A 14,931-nucleotide genomic window follows, 5' to 3' on the forward strand; every position below is an offset into this window, starting at 1 on the left:
TTTTTGTTTCTCCAAAAACAAAAGGTACTAGTATTTCTAAAGAACTTTTTTCTATTAATGGTAAAAAAGGTATTTAAACAGTTAAGTTGGATAACAGAAACAGTACAAACAATAAAAAATAAATAAATAGTTACCCCATCATAGGGCTTGCTTTGTCTTGTCTGGTGGACCGTGGACCTACGACCAGAAAACACTTTACCAAAGTTTTCCTATTCGAAGGTTGCTTCGCTTTCGCTGTCCCCTTTATTGTGTCTGAAAATATTCCCCATTTCGTCCGGCGAAATCTCCGGTCAGGTAAATTTCCTCTTCCACGCCTGTTTGTTTCCCGAGAAAGCTGGGTATATACACTAGCAAACCAAGATTTTACCGGGTAAACTGTGGTCATTTTTGGTCTTATAGTACTGTACCATCTTAGGTTTGAAGTTTCAATTTCTTGCTTTTTCTCTTTAAAGTAAGGGCATTTAACATTAATATTTATGTCGTTACCGTTTTGATTTGCTTGAATCTTGTTTAGCTGAAGAGTTTGTTGATTAAAAACGTGTTATTTACCCTCCCGAATGATGCATCGTTGCTTGATGTATGTGATCATGCATCGGAATCGCATTAGTTATTGAAGAATTCAGAGTGGGCCTTTGATTCTGTATGATTAATTTATTCAAAATCTTATTATTTATTTCTAAAGCTGAGGTCTGTGCCTATGAGATGGACTTAAATGACGAAGGACGGAATTATTTTTTGCTGAAATTTTTTTTTATAATTTATTGCTATTGTTTTAATCTATCATTTTACAGAAAAGATTTTTAATTTATTTATTACTATTGTTTCAGGTTGAAGGGTATTATGTTTGCTGGATATATCCTGAAGAGGGCTCGTGATCTTTTCAGGTACCCTCAGGTCCTGTCATTTCTGTATACATGCCACAGTAGTGCTTGTTCTCGTGAGGCTGTTTCATGTATTTTGGTCTTTTATCCAGTGTTGTTCTTTGATTTCCTATTGTTTCTCCCTGCAATGACATTGTATAAAGATGTCTTCATAGTCAAGTGTTATGAAATGTGTATATTTCATATTTTGTGATCATGATATATTACCACGATGCATTGTCATCCATCGTACATGGATCTCCCTCTCCTCTATTAATCTAGCAGTTCAATCCTGTTTGTTTTGGATGTACTATGTCTCGACATGCTATTATATAAGAGCAGCCCTGGTTTAGTTGCTGCCTTGTTTCTTCTATTTCTCACTGTTTGAAAACTATTTTAGTGGCTTCTTTTCCTCTCTTTGTTGGGCATTGTTCTTGATTTAAAAGATAGATGTTAGTCTTAGAACTTTGTCCTTATTTTTGCAAAGCTTTGGCAATTAGTTGTACCAGAAACTCCTATTTATGATGAATATTGGCTTTCAATAACTGGTGTGCGTGTCAGATGGCCCAGCCCAGCCATGCAATTTGAACAGTATTTTGAGCCTCTATTGTGTCTGAGATATATCTTAAAAGTGGGAAACTCATTCTTCTGTTGTTTATAATTTCCAAGACCAATGAAGTAATTATGTGGATAGACCAGAAGTTAGAATTGAAACTAAGAACCTTGTTGAATTTATAATGTATAGAGATTGTTGGAGATTTTTATATTGCATCCAGATTTAATTCTCATACAGATTTTTATAATGGCTAGAATAAGAGAGCATGCTGAAAGCCAGGTGGTTTTATATACTTAATTTCATGTTAATGTTTTCGTGCGATATACCTTAAAAGTTGCATAAGGTTTACTTCCCTTTTAATACCTGGCAGATGCCATTAATAAAGTCCTCAAAACTTGCAGGTGTTCTGGTAGCAGTATTTTCTCTGAAAGATTCCATTTCAAGTATCCCCTGGGTTGGTAACAGCTATGCTACCGACGGGGGCAAAAGATACTCAACTCCGTGACAGCAATAACCAAAAAGTCCACCCTCAACCTATGGAAGACACCACGAACCAGAATCCAGAAGCTTTGGAAGCTCTGATAACTAAATTATTTACGAACATCTCCTCTCTCAAGTCAGCTTATATTCAGCTCCAAACTGCTCATACTCCCTATGACCCTGAAAAAATCCAAGCTGCTGATAAGCTTGTAATTTCTGAGCTGAAGAATCTATCTGAACTTAAGCACTTCTACAGAGAAAACAACCCCAAGCCAGTGTGCGTTTCTCCTCAGGATTCTCGCTTAGCTGCAGAGATCCAAGAACAGCAGAGCCTGCTGAAAACCTATGAGGTTATGGTCAAGAAATTCCAGTCTGAAATTCAGAATAAGGATTCTGAGATTCATCAGTTGCAGCAGCTAATTGAAGAGGCAAACCAGAAGAGAGTGAAACTGGAAAAGAATATAAAGCTCAGGGGCTTGTCTATGAAGGAATCTGAAGGCTCAGGAGAAGAAAATGGATTCTTTCCTGTGGATTTGACTCCTGAGCTCTTCACATCAGCTGTTGAATCTGCTTTCAAAGCTATTCATGATTTCTCTAAACCATTGATCAACATGATGAAAGCTGCTGGCTGGGACCTTGATGCTGCCGCTGACTCAATTGAGCCCAATGTTGTTTATGCCAAGAGAGCTCACAAAAAATATGCATTTGAGTCCCACATATGCCAGAGGATGTTCAGTGGGTTTCAACAGGAGAATTTCTCCATTAAATTAGATAATCTTACAGTCACTAAAGAGAGCTTCTTCCACCAATATCTGGCTTTGAGGGAGATGGACCCTTTGGACATGTTGGGCCAGAATCCTGATTCCATCTTTGGGAAGTTTTGCCGGAGCAAGTACCTAGTGGTTGTTCATCCAAAGATGGAAGCTTCTTTCTTTGGAAATTTAGACCAGCGGAATTATGTAATGGGGGGTGGCCATCCTAGGACTCCATTTTACCAAGCCTTTCTAAAATTGGCTAAATCTATTTGGCTTTTGCACAGGCTAGCTTATTCATTCGACCCTATTGTGAAAGTCTTTCAAGTTAAAAGGGGAAGTGAATTCTCAGAGGTTTATATGGAAAGTGTAGTGAAGAATTTGATAATGGATGAAAATGATCAGAAGCCTAAGGTTGGGCTAATGGTCATGCCTGGCTTTTGGATTGGTGGCAGTGTCATTCAGAGCCGAGTTTATCTTTCCGGAATGAAGGTTAACGAGTAATTACCAGCACTTCGAAAACCTTTGTTCCAATATGGAGTATTTATATATATGGTGTGCTGTTTTTCTTTGTGCTGTATTGTTATTGCTGTACTTTGGTAATTGTAGTAATTGTATCGCGATATAAGGAGCTCTTCATTTTTTTTTGACCAATTTCCTGTCAGTGTTTGCTTTGCATGGCATAACCGCACTTGTGGCTTTGATTGCGTAAGAGAATGCAACATCTTGTCCATGATTTGAGCAATCATCCATTTCTTTGTTTTTGCACATGGTTACCTTAGATTACCGCATAGTAAATGTCAGGAAGAGGTCATGACTTTGAAGGTAATGATTTATCATAAAGCTTCTGTGATCTTCAGTGTATCCATTTCAGGTTTAATACTACCATTTTTTGTTCTATGTGACTGGATAGATATAAGATATCTAGGAGCAGCCATTTTTTATTGCAGATAGTTGTTTAGGCAATGAGCAGCCATTTTTTGTATTATGCTAGGCCTAATACTTTCTTTTCCCCTTTTGTTGGACAATAAGCCTAGTCAAGTTTTGCCTTGTAAACCCCATTTTACGCATTGAAATTTGTTGAATCTTGAAAGTAAGTCTCATTCCCTAAATAAAGAACAATTCACAAAATCAAAGCAGAGATTATCGGTCCATTTCAGGTTTAAATTAGTAGCACGTGTAATCAGAGGCCATGTTGACCGTGGGTAAGGCTGATAAACATTACGGATAAACACTATGGGTATAATGATAGAGGATATCGTTTAAAATATATTCCAAGATTCATCCTGCGGGAAAGCTACACCTTTGATTGATTAGGCTTGATTTTGCGGAGAAACCACTCAATCACATGATTTTAGAGGTGTCCCCACTTGCCTATAAAATCATGGGTCCCTTAAACGAAGGATCATGTTGCAGTCGGCCGTGGGCATCGCCGGTTCTCCTCAGTCCTCAGCCCCATGGCTCCCAGAAAAAGTAGTCCTTTATGGCAAGAGGGCTACCGCAATCCGTCCTTTTTGCTCAATCAAACCACCCAACGCAACCAAATGGACTTACTTCGTCTTATAGTCAAAAATATTTATGAACCCAAAAAAGTTAGAACGACATTTTTCACGTGCTCTTGTTCCATAACATGTTACAAACGTTGTAAGGTCGAATTGGGATTATCTTTGTACTAAAATTTTGTTATTACATTGTCGTAGTTCTACGAAGCTCTAAACAATGCGCGCTCAGCGGCAGTTTTAACATAATCTGACAAACAATTATTCATAAAATATTCTTATCTTATTCTGCTTCCTTCGCTATCTCGTTACACAATTATTTAATCTTAATTCACGTAAAGCTAGCAAGCTTAGCATGTGACAAGCGCTCTCTCGTCTTCTATATCTAGTGTGCTCACCTCTTATCTTTCGCTCAAGTCTTAGTTTTCAACTATCAGCTGAGCATTGACCAATGGCGAAACACAGCCTCTCCCTTGTGCTCTTCTTTCTTTTCATCTTTCGCATTGCTGGCACATTTGAGCCATCCATGGCTAGACCGAGACATCCTATGCATCCCGAAGCCAGGACCTTTATCGAGTCCTCGTGTCAGACCACCCGCTATCCAGCCCTATGCATCAAAAGCCTCTCCGGCCACGCCAACTCCAGGATTCGAAACGCACAGCAACTGGCCCAAGTCGCCTTGACGGTGAGCCTGTACAAGGCCCGTTACACAAGGTCGTACATGTTGAAAGTGGCTAAAGAGCTCGAGGCAATGAAAGCTAGGGAGTATCCAGTCGTGAGAGATTGCTTGCAACAAATAGATGACAGCGTAAACCAGCTAAGCCAATCAATCAGAGAGCTCCGCGGATTGGATTCGAAAGCTGCGGTCATGACTGATGACGTGTTTTGGCACATGAATAATGTTGAGACTTGGGTTAGTGCCGCCCTAACTGATGCTAGCAGCTGCGTGGATCAGTTCCCGGGGCATAGGATGAGTAAGATGAAGGCCACCATTAAGGGCAAGGTCATGAACGTTGAACAACTAACAAGCAACTCGTTGGCCTTGTTTCACCGATATGCTGCAAGGTATGGTACTCCTGCCACCAAGAAGCCGAAGCCGTAAGGCTGGCCAATCCTTCGAGGATTTGAGAGCCTGCCTGTCTCCTGTTCTTAGGGTTTCATTTCTCGTCTTAATGTAATGTGGATACATGATATGTTCTATTCAATCAAAGTGTGAATATCAAGTTTTGTTAAATAAGATTATTCCTGATTTAATGCTAAATCATGATAATCGAAAAGGTGACTTATTTTTCTCAGTTTAAAAGAAGAAAAATGACTCGCTTTGCTTTTTCATCAAAACTTCTCCCCTTATCTTCCTCTTTAATCAAAAGTCTCCCCTTACTTTTTAGTTAAACAAGATATTATCACATTAATTTGGAAATCTTTTTTATATTTTAAAAATAAATTAAATTAAATATCCATTATTATTATGATCCTCAAGTTGCTCGTTTTAGGTCCTATTAACCTTCCAAATTATGTAATGCACGTTTCAAAGTTTTAATTTAATTTTTTAATTGCAAAGTTACAATTACAACTATTTCATAGGCTCCTAATTTGATTGAAATTTTATTCTTTTTACTTTGATTCAAAATCCCCATTTTAAAGATTGAGACAAGAAATTAGTTACTCTATTTATTTGTCACTCTTTTCCATCAACATAGGTGTGAGTTCATTAGATTGATTAAATTAAGTATAATTGTTTTTACATGATAAAATGAACAATACCACTAGATAAATTCGAATAATAAAAAAGAGTTTATATTTGATATATCCTCCCTTTATATTATTTATACATTATTATTTAGTTATAGAGTATTATTTGATAAACATATAAAGTTTAAAGTCAAATTTTTTTAAATAAATATTTTAAAATTATGAGTATTTATTTTTAATGTATAAAAATAATTTATTATAGGATTACGCTTCCAACAATTCCGTTGTAGTCTAGTTGGTCAGGATATTCGGCTCTCACCCGAAAGACCCGGGTTCAAGTCCCGGCAACGGAAGTCCTACTTTTTCTTTTTCTGAGCGCGGTAAAAGGAAAATAATACTACTCGGACGGATTTTCCCTTTTCGCCAGATCTGAAATTTGAATGTGAGAGCATAAAAAATGGTGGAGTAATGAAATCGTATGAGATCAGTCATCAGTGTTTTCAGTAACTGAACACTGACACTCTCAAGTCTCTGGAGTCAAGGCGGAATTTGGATTTAGGAAGTCCTTTCTTTCTTCATCGAGCTCTTTCTAGAACAGAAATAGGGCAAAATGGCGGCGAGAGAAGAACAGACTCGGAAGAAAGAGGAAACGGAAATTGCATCGAACGACGAAGAAGACGATGAGCACGACTCAAAGGAAAGAGTTCTGCAAAGATACTTTCTCCAAGAGTGGAAACTGGTGAAATCTCTCTTAGACGACATCGTTTCCAACGGCCGCGTCTCCGACCCTTCTTCCGTCCACAAGATCCGATCCATCGTACTCTCTCGCCCTCTTTTATTTCCTTTTATACTTAATGTGTAACTTTTAATCATTAATTAGTCGTATCATTTGTTTTCCCAGATGGATAAGTATCAAGAACAAGGCCAATTGCTAGAACCTTACTTGGAAAGCATGGTTTCTCCTTTAATGTTCATCATCCGATCTAAAACAATCGAACTAGGCATCGATTCTGATGAGATTCTCCAAATAATCAAGCCTATATCCATCATTGTTTATTCTCTCGTAACCGTTTCCGGTTACAAAGCCGTTATCAAATTCTTTCCGCATCAAGTTTCGGATCTAGAACTCGCTGTTTCTCTGCTTGAGAAATGCCACAACACATCTTCTGTTACCTCGTTACGGCAAGAAAGTACGGGAGAAATGGAGGCAAAATGCGTGATGCTTTTGTGGCTTTCGATTCTTGTTTTGGTTCCGTTTGATATATCATCTGTTGATACTAGCATTGCGGGTAGTGGTGGTGGTGGTGTTGGCGAGGATGAGTTGGCTCCTTTGGTGTTGAGAATATTAGGCTTTTCTAAAGATTATCTTTCAAATGCTGGTCCAATGCGGACTATGGCTGGATTAGTCCTCTCAAAGCTTCTAACACGACCGGATATGCCTAAGGCTTTTACCAGGTATTTTTCCTTGTCATGCATCAGACTTTGTCTTTGGTTATTATGCTGAAATTTAGGTTAATTGAGGTCCTCGAGTAAGCTAATCAGTTACTTCATGTTACCTTTGTTTTTCAGCTTTATTGAATGGACTCATGAAGTTTTATCTTCTACAATGGATGATGTACTAAGTCATTTTCGATTGATAGGTTCTGTGGAAGCCCTTGCTGCCATTTTTAAGGTTCGTTTTTGATACTTTTGTGTCTATAGCCTATACTGACTTAAAGATATAAGTTAAATAACTAACAGGTTTTTTATATGAAAAATCTTGTAGCTAAATCAAGTGTAAAAGGCTGCTGTAGTGGTATCTTTTTAGTTCTGTCATGATACAGAACTTTTAAGCACTTGAAAGTATTCTCTAGGTCTTCATTTATGCTAAGAAAATTAATATTTATCGCATTTATCAAATTACTGCTACTTTTTTATTGCGTTCTTAATCTTGGTATATCAATCCCAATATCAATCTCATTTGTACTATTTATTATAGTCAGGCTGGCAGCAGGAAAGTGTTGCTGGATGTTGTTCCTACCGTTTGGAATGATGTCTCTGTGCTGATCAAGTCAGGTACTGCAGCTAGGAGTCCTTTGCTTCGCAAGTATTTGGTGAAGTTAACTCAGAGAATTGGACTTACTTGCCTCCCTTATCGTTCACCATCCTGGTGCTATGTGGTCAGTATTGCTTAATGATTTACTTTCGGGTTGTGAACTACATATACTTGGGATTCTCTCCAGAGATATGGAAACTGTTAGACTTGTCTAAAGAATGAAGTTATGCCAATTTTTTGAAAAGTTGAAGTATCTGTTGGTTAAAGATCCTATAGAGCATGCCAAGTTTCCATGTAAAAATTGACAAATCTTGACGGAGTTACGTGTACCATAAAAGTAATTTGTGTCTGCTTTTGCATCATTGCTTGTGCTAGTTAACTTGTACTTTCTAATTTAATTTTTATAATCTTTAGCTATGTGATTTTGGTGAAGGGTTTTTTTGTCACCGTGTCTCTCACCTTTCTGTTTGCCTTTTATGTAGGGAAGAACCAGCTCACTTGGAGAGAATATTTCTCTGAATGCATCCAATAAGAATGATCAATTGAATCAAGGTGTGGTTCTACACAACTCCGAATCAGAAGAAAATTCCAACTGTCTACAGGATGAAGATATGGATGTTCCAGAGATCATAGAAGAGATTATTGAGGTGTTACTTTCCGGATTGAGAGACACGGTATGTCTTAAGGGTGAGATTCTGTTGTGTAAGCTCATTGCTTTCTTATGTAAACTAGCTCCTAGGAAAGCTTTGGATGATGTTGTTGACATGTTGTCATCTCTAGACTTCTATTTACCTTGTTGACTTTATCTTTTATCAATATATCATATCTGGGTACCCATGGTCTTTCCATAATGTTAACCAGTACTTGGAGGTACCCTTCATCTGAAACTTCAATATGATTGTAAATGGAATTCCCATTGCCCTTTGAAGAGTTTATGGTAAAAAAAAAATGTAGGCTCAATTGAAATGTTGTAAATATGAAATTTCATATCTATATATGTTCTCAAAATAGTTCCCTGATGACCATGCAATTGAAAGTGGCCCAGTTGTCGAAGCATCGTGATAGCATTGCAGGGCAAGCGTATGACCAAGCAATAGATAAAAGTTTGACATGAACTTATGGATTTTTTAAGATGAGCGATGCATTCATTTTTTTTTCTCTCTTTTAGACTGCTGGTTGATTATTAGCGATTTGGTATGTAGGATACCGTAGTACGTTGGTCTGCTGCAAAAGGCATAGGCCGCGTAACTTCACGTTTGACGTCTGTGCTCTCAGAAGAGGTCTTGTCATCTGTATTGGACCTGTTTTCACCTGTTGAGGTATGCTGATATTGTTGCTCTCTCTCACTTATCCTATTCTCCCCTAATGGCATAACAAGCAATATCATATTCCATAATATGAATATTTCCATTCCTTCTAAAACTATTCTTGAACCATCTTTAGCTTGTAGACTATAGGAGTCATGCTAATATGTAATGATTTTCCAGGGAGATGGTTCATGGCATGGAGGTTGCTTAGCATTGGCTGAACTGGCACGGAGAGGGTTGCTCTTACCTACCAGTCTCCCCAAAGTTGTACCCGTTGTTGTAAAGGTTGTGTGGTTTTTAACCTTCGTAAAGTAAATGAACACTAGAAGTTCTTCCCTGTATCCATGAAAGTTGATATGGTTGTAAAATTTCTTCCCTGATAACAATTGCATGCGTGAGCTTGGTTGACTTAAATTTAAGCAGTAATTCTTTGCTTTAAATGTGTTTAGCATCAAGGCTCAAATGTATTTGCTGATTATTAGAAGTCTTCTTGACAGGCATTACATTATGATGTTCGAAGAGGTCCGCATAGCATTGGATCTCATGTACGTGATGCTGCTGCCTATGTTTGTTGGGCATTTGGTCGTGCATATTATCATACAGATATGAGAAATGTATTGGAACAGCTCGCCCCACACCTATTAACTGTGGCATGCTACGATCGTGAGGTGCTGACCTTCGTGTATTTGTTCTGTGCCACATTATCTATTCTGCTCATGCATGTAATATTTTATTAGTCTTATTTCGCCATGCTAAAAATTTTGATGTATTGATTAGGTTAACTGTAGAAGAGCTGCTGCAGCTGCTTTTCAGGAGAATGTTGGAAGGCAAGGGAATTACCCACATGGCATTGACATAGTGAATACTGCAGATTACTTTTCACTTTCATCACGAGTGAACTCTTATGTTCATGTTGCTGTCAGTATTGCTCAGTATGAAGGGTATCTTCATCCATTTGTGGATGAGCTTCTGCATAACAAGATCTGTCACTGGGTATGGTCTGAACTTTAAGTAACGAGATGCCTTCTTCAAACTTCATCTTTTTGAAAATGAACATTTATATTGAGTTTCTAACTCTTCTGGATGCTGTTCTGTTGGATGGGGCATATGCTGCCATTTCTTTGAAAATCTCAGTGGACTTTATTTGGGTTAGATAGAGGAGTGTTGTCATTCTTATGTTAAGTTATGATGCAAGCTGTGCCTTCTCTTCCACATTTTAGATGTTTCAACTGGTGATGAGCCTTTGAGAAAACTATAGCCTTTGAGGACTTGTGAACAATGAATTGTTGAAGTGATGTTGCTTCCTGGTTTTTATCTTGGTGAATTTAGTTCAAAGTCATTCAACAAGTTGGATAACAGGAGAGCCACTTTGATGGATCTTGTTCATGCATTAATTAACTGACAGATCACAGGGGGAATTAACTGGGGTTTGAGAAGATAGCACAACTTATAATTTTATATAGGTTAGGAGTTCATTCATTGATCTAGGAACTTTTCATTATAAGTCTTAGTTTATTTTACCTATGATAATTCACATGATCCATGCTTGGTAGTGTTTCTAACAAGAACCAAGGTTTTGAAGACTTTTTTCTTATATATAATTGGAATCATGATCAACATTATCGTTATTTTTTCCTCTTGGTTGTTATTGCTGATACTTTTTGGTGTTTCTTTCTTCAAATGAAACTTTTAGTCATACATATTCATGAATTGTATTTAATTTCTTTTAGGAATATACAACTTGTTTTATTTCCTCTTGGTTGTTATTGCTAATACGTTTTGGTGTTTCTTTCTTCAAATGAAACTTTTAGTCATTATGTATTCATGAATTGTATTTAATTTATTTTAGGAATATACAACTTATTCATGAATTTTAATTAATTTCTTCAGGATAAGGGCTTGAGAGAGCTTGCTTCAGAGGCACTTTCTGCGCTTGTTAGATATGATGCTGCATACTTTGCAAACTTTGTTCTGGAAAAGTTAATTCCTTTTACTCTGTCATCTGATTTATGCACGCGCCATGGTGCAACCTTAGCAGCTGGAGAACTTGTTTTGGCTATACATCAGTGTGGTTATGATCTTCCCTGCGGTACGCCACTTTTCTGCCCCCTTAAGTATATAATTAATTAGTGGAAAATTCAATTAAATTTACCATAAGATAGACCAAAGAAGTGTTCAGGTTTGATTAGATTTATACTTTGGGATGCTTCCATAGATCATGTTATTCTTATCCATTCCTGGTTACCTTTAGAATGGAATAGTGTCCTGAATTGAGATTTCTCTGAGTGCATGTTGATTTTTGCTTGAACAATTCAATGTTTCAGAACCATTTTGGAAACAAAATAGAAACCGTCAAAGCTTAGTTGTTTGAAAATATTTAGAAACTTAAAAGCAAGATTTATATTTCAAAATGCTTGATTACTAAGTATCACTGGCAGTTGCTGCTGTAGGGTAGGCTTTGGTGGTTGAGTTGAGTGAATAGTATTCTATAGGTGTTTGGTAGAAGGGGGGTAAATTTAAAGGCAGATGCCACGAGTCAGAGCCTTCTTATGTTTCTTGATGGAAGCACAATTCCATAAAGATTGAGAAAATCAATTTGCTTAAAATAAGATATTGTCTGCTGCTTTCGTTTGTCATGTTAACTATGTCGTATTTTGTCTCAGTTTCTCATTCTAGTTGCTGTTTTGTTCAAGCGTATAAATCCATAAATTAAGCCACAGTTGCTTGTGTTTATATATTCAGATAAACAGAAGCAAGTTTCTAGTGTTGTCCCTGCTATTGAGAAAGCACGCCTTTATCGCGGGAAGGGTGGAGAAATAATGCGTGCAGCTGTATCCCGGTTCATTGAATGCATCTCAATCTCTCGCCTATCTTTGACAGAGAAAATAAAACGAAGTTTACTTGATACACTTAACGAGAATTTGAGACACTGTAACTCTCAGATACAGGTACTTCTTTTGTGGATTTTTTTTTCTTAAAACAGATTTTTCCCCTAATTGATTTTGATATTCTGATTTGAGAATCAAAAGTAATATCTAATGTACAGAATACATCTGTGAAAGCCCTAAAACACTTTCTTCAAGCATACCTTGTTGCTACGGATAGTAAAGGTTCCATTGGTGTAACATCAAAGTACCTGCAACTCCTGGGTGATTCAAATGTGGCTGTAAGAAGAGGATCTGCAATGGCATTAGGGGTTTTACCCTATGAATTGTTGGCTAATCAGTGGAGAGATGTGCTTTTGAAGCTTTGCAGGTCTTGTGCAATTGAGGTGCACTTGCTACTACTTCTCACTGAGATTAATTTACTCATCTAAAGAACTGTCGATGTTTGACTGGATGTATGTGTATGTTTTCTATGTGCAGGATAACCCTGAGGATAGAGATGCTGAAGCACGGGTTAATGCTGTCAAAGGACTTATATCAGTTTGTGAGACATTAACTCAGGCAAGAAAAAATTCTGATATCCATTCTGGAGAGGAAGACATGTCTCTGTTTCATCTGATCAAGAATGAGGTGATGGTTAGTTTGTTTAAAGCTCTTGATGACTATTCTGTCGATAACAGAGGTGATGTGGGTTCTTGGGTTCGTGAGGCTGCTATGGAAGGCCTTGAAAGGTGTACATATATCCTCTTTAAGGGATGTTCTACAAGTTCCACCAGGGAATCAGATGTGCTTGGATCTGTCTCAAAGCTACCTAATAGCAATTTTGATGAAGAGGACCAAATGTGTTCATTTTTTGACATAAATCTTGCTACCAATTTGGTGGGAGGAATTGCTAAGCAAGCTGTAGAAAAGATGGATAAATTAAGAGAAGTGGCTGCTAAGGTTCTCCAAAGGATTCTGTACCACGAGGAAATATTTATCCCTTTTATCCCTTATAGGGAAAAGATAGAAGAAATTGTTCCCAATGAAACAGAATTAAAGTGGGGAGTAAGTAATTATGTGTTACTTGTCCAGTCTGCTTCTTAAGTACTTTTGGATCTTACGTTAATGCCATTATGTGCTTTGCTTGTAGGTACCTACCTTTTCGTATCCTCGTTTTGTGCAATTACTTCAGTTCAGTTGTTATAGCAGACCAGTGCTGTCTGGTTTAGTTATTTCGATTGGTGGCTTGCAAGATTCTTTGAGGAAGGCATCACTGTCTGCATTTTTGGAGTATCTTCAGGTGGATGAAGACATTAATAATGAATCCAAAGGGTGTAAATTATCCGAGGACATCCTTTGGATTCTCCAAGAGTATAAGCGATGTGACAGGGTCATTGTACCCACTTTGAAGGTAACTGAACCTCTTGATAACATCTCCGCCGAGAAAAAAGGATATAACAAAGGCATTCCCCTTTATGTTGAAATCTTTAATTTGTCTTGCAATGAGTTAATTATGGGATTTTTTTTCTTATTTTTATTTTAATTTTGGTTGGTGATTTATATTGCAGACAATCGAGATCCTTTTCAGCAAAAAGATCTTCTTGGATATGGAGGTTAGTTTCACTCTCTCCCTCTTGCTCCACAGCATCTATAGTTGATGCTATTAGTTTCTCATTGTTCCATTCAGTTATTACCAACAATGTTTTATTGCTCATTTACCAAAACATGTGAATTGTGTTCCATGTTTATATATATATATATCAAAATAGTGTATCTCACATCCTCTAGATGCAAATGGCCATCAGAAGGTCTTCTTTCTCAGGTGGTTGTAATAACCTGTATTACAGTCACTTTATTGTGGGAGATTTTTGGTGGATTTTTGAAGTTTCATCTTTATCACTTTCTTTATGTGGAGAAAATTGAGGAATAATTGTGGTTTACTGATTGATTCGTTAGGTTTCAAAACTATCAATCTTTCTTTAGAATGCATTCTAAATTATACAACTCTGAATATTAATTTGCAGGCTCAAACTTTGATTTTCTGTGCTGGTGTTTTGGATTCTCTGGTGGTTGAAATGAGAGGGTCAAAGGACTTCTCTAAGTTATATGCAGGCATTGCAATACTTGGATATATTTCTTCACTTTCAGATCCCATCAACTCCCGGGCCTTTCCCCGTCTTCTCACTTTCCTTAGTCATCGGTACCCTAAGGTTTGTTGTGGTGATTGCATTTGTTGAATTATAGAAACTCTTTTACTTATAGAATGAAGTGGTGTGCAGCTTACTCGATGCAACACCACCCTACATGAGTAGGAATTATGCTTATATCTTTTTGTTTGAAGTGCTTATAGTATATCTTTCATCTGCCAGATTCGCAAAGCTTCTGCTGAACAAGTTTACCTTGTCCTGCTCCAAAATGGAAGTCTAGTGTCCGAGGAAAAAACAGATAAGGCACTTGAAATTATTTCTGAAACTTGCTGGGATGGTGACATGGAAACAGCAAAGCTTATGAAGTTGGAATTGTATGCTATCGCTGGTCTGGATGTTGGACCGCTAAAAACTACTGACAAAGTACCAAACAAGGATGTTAAGAAATCTGCAGCTCCAGATGAGAATGAATCCTACTCTTCATTGGTTGAGTCAACTGGGTTTTGAGTTTTGACTGCTTCAACTGTATACGAGCCTCCTGTAGTACATTTTTCAATTTTTATTTCCTTTTAGCAATTAGCTTCTTCAGGTGAAGTGCAGAGAGAGATGCATCGTGTATTGCAGTTAGGTCATGACAGGCATTTGGGGTTTTGTTGAAAAGTATGTATATGCCTGCTTTGCTGATGACCTCCACGTCTACTGACGATTTGGTTTATGGCCCGAAACTGTTCAATCC

General features: G+C 37.5%; 3 protein-coding genes and 1 non-coding gene across 5 annotated transcripts; all 4 read left to right on the top strand.

Moving 5' to 3' along the window:
- The first annotated feature begins 156 nt into the window (after nt 1-156).
- On the top strand, nt 157-3,393 carry LOC18614325 (myosin-4 protein (DUF641)). Of its 2 annotated transcripts, none has more exons than XM_007052035.3 (3): nt 157-294; nt 828-884; nt 1,818-3,393. In XM_007052035.3, exon 3 carries the CDS (start codon nt 1,884-1,886, stop codon nt 3,150-3,152), a length of 1,269 nt encoding a protein of 422 aa, XP_007052097.3. In that variant the 5' UTR covers nt 157-294; nt 828-884; nt 1,818-1,883; the 3' UTR covers nt 3,153-3,393. The 2 variants fall into 2 exon arrangements, with proteins under 2 accessions (XP_007052097.3, XP_007052098.3); XM_007052036.3 differs by having other exon boundaries at nt 170-370.
- A 1,162-nt stretch (nt 3,394-4,555) lies between these two features.
- On the top strand, nt 4,556-5,485 carry LOC18614326 (pectinesterase inhibitor 9). The gene has a single exon (XM_007052039.3). The coding sequence runs from the start codon at nt 4,599-4,601 to the stop codon at nt 5,247-5,249; it is 651 nt and encodes a 216-aa protein (XP_007052101.3). The 5' UTR covers nt 4,556-4,598; the 3' UTR covers nt 5,250-5,485.
- Nucleotides 5,486-6,119: 634 nt separating this feature from the next.
- Nucleotides 6,120-6,192, top strand: TRNAE-CUC (transfer RNA glutamic acid (anticodon CUC)). Its single transcript has one exon. It is a non-coding gene; the product is annotated as a tRNA-Glu (tRNA).
- Nucleotides 6,139-14,931, top strand: TTN1 (ARM repeat superfamily protein). Its single transcript, XM_007052040.3, has 17 exons — nt 6,139-6,656; nt 6,741-7,294; nt 7,409-7,511; nt 7,822-7,998; nt 8,357-8,548; nt 9,077-9,193; nt 9,362-9,466; nt 9,679-9,849; nt 9,959-10,174; nt 11,072-11,270; nt 11,924-12,129; nt 12,228-12,452; nt 12,547-13,113; nt 13,199-13,459; nt 13,617-13,661; nt 14,073-14,258; nt 14,418-14,931. Exons 1-17 carry the CDS (start codon nt 6,450-6,452, stop codon nt 14,700-14,702), a joined length of 3,816 nt encoding a protein of 1,271 aa, XP_007052102.3. The 5' UTR covers nt 6,139-6,449; the 3' UTR covers nt 14,703-14,931.

This window comes from Theobroma cacao, chromosome 1 (assembly GCF_053813885.1).
Source record: "Theobroma cacao isolate CCN51 chromosome 1, ASM5381388v1, whole genome shotgun sequence".
Classification (NCBI taxonomy): Eukaryota; Viridiplantae; Streptophyta; class Magnoliopsida; order Malvales; family Malvaceae; genus Theobroma; species Theobroma cacao.

Bases quoted from the DNA above. Each gene is read 5' to 3' on its own strand.
- LOC18614325 (XM_007052035.3), top strand. From the start codon at position 1,884: ATGCTACCGACGGGGGCAAAAGATACTCAACTCCGTGACAGCAATAAC.
- LOC18614326 (XM_007052039.3), top strand. From the start codon at position 4,599: ATGGCGAAACACAGCCTCTCCCTTGTGCTCTTCTTTCTTTTCATCTTT.
- TTN1 (XM_007052040.3), top strand. From the start codon at position 6,450: ATGGCGGCGAGAGAAGAACAGACTCGGAAGAAAGAGGAAACGGAAATT. The intron at 12,130-12,227 runs GTACTTCTTTTG...TCTAATGTACAG, and splicing joins ACTGTAACTCTCAGATACAG to AATACATCTGTGAAAGCCCT. The intron at 13,114-13,198 runs GTAAGTAATTAT...CTTTGCTTGTAG, and splicing joins AAACAGAATTAAAGTGGGGA to GTACCTACCTTTTCGTATCC.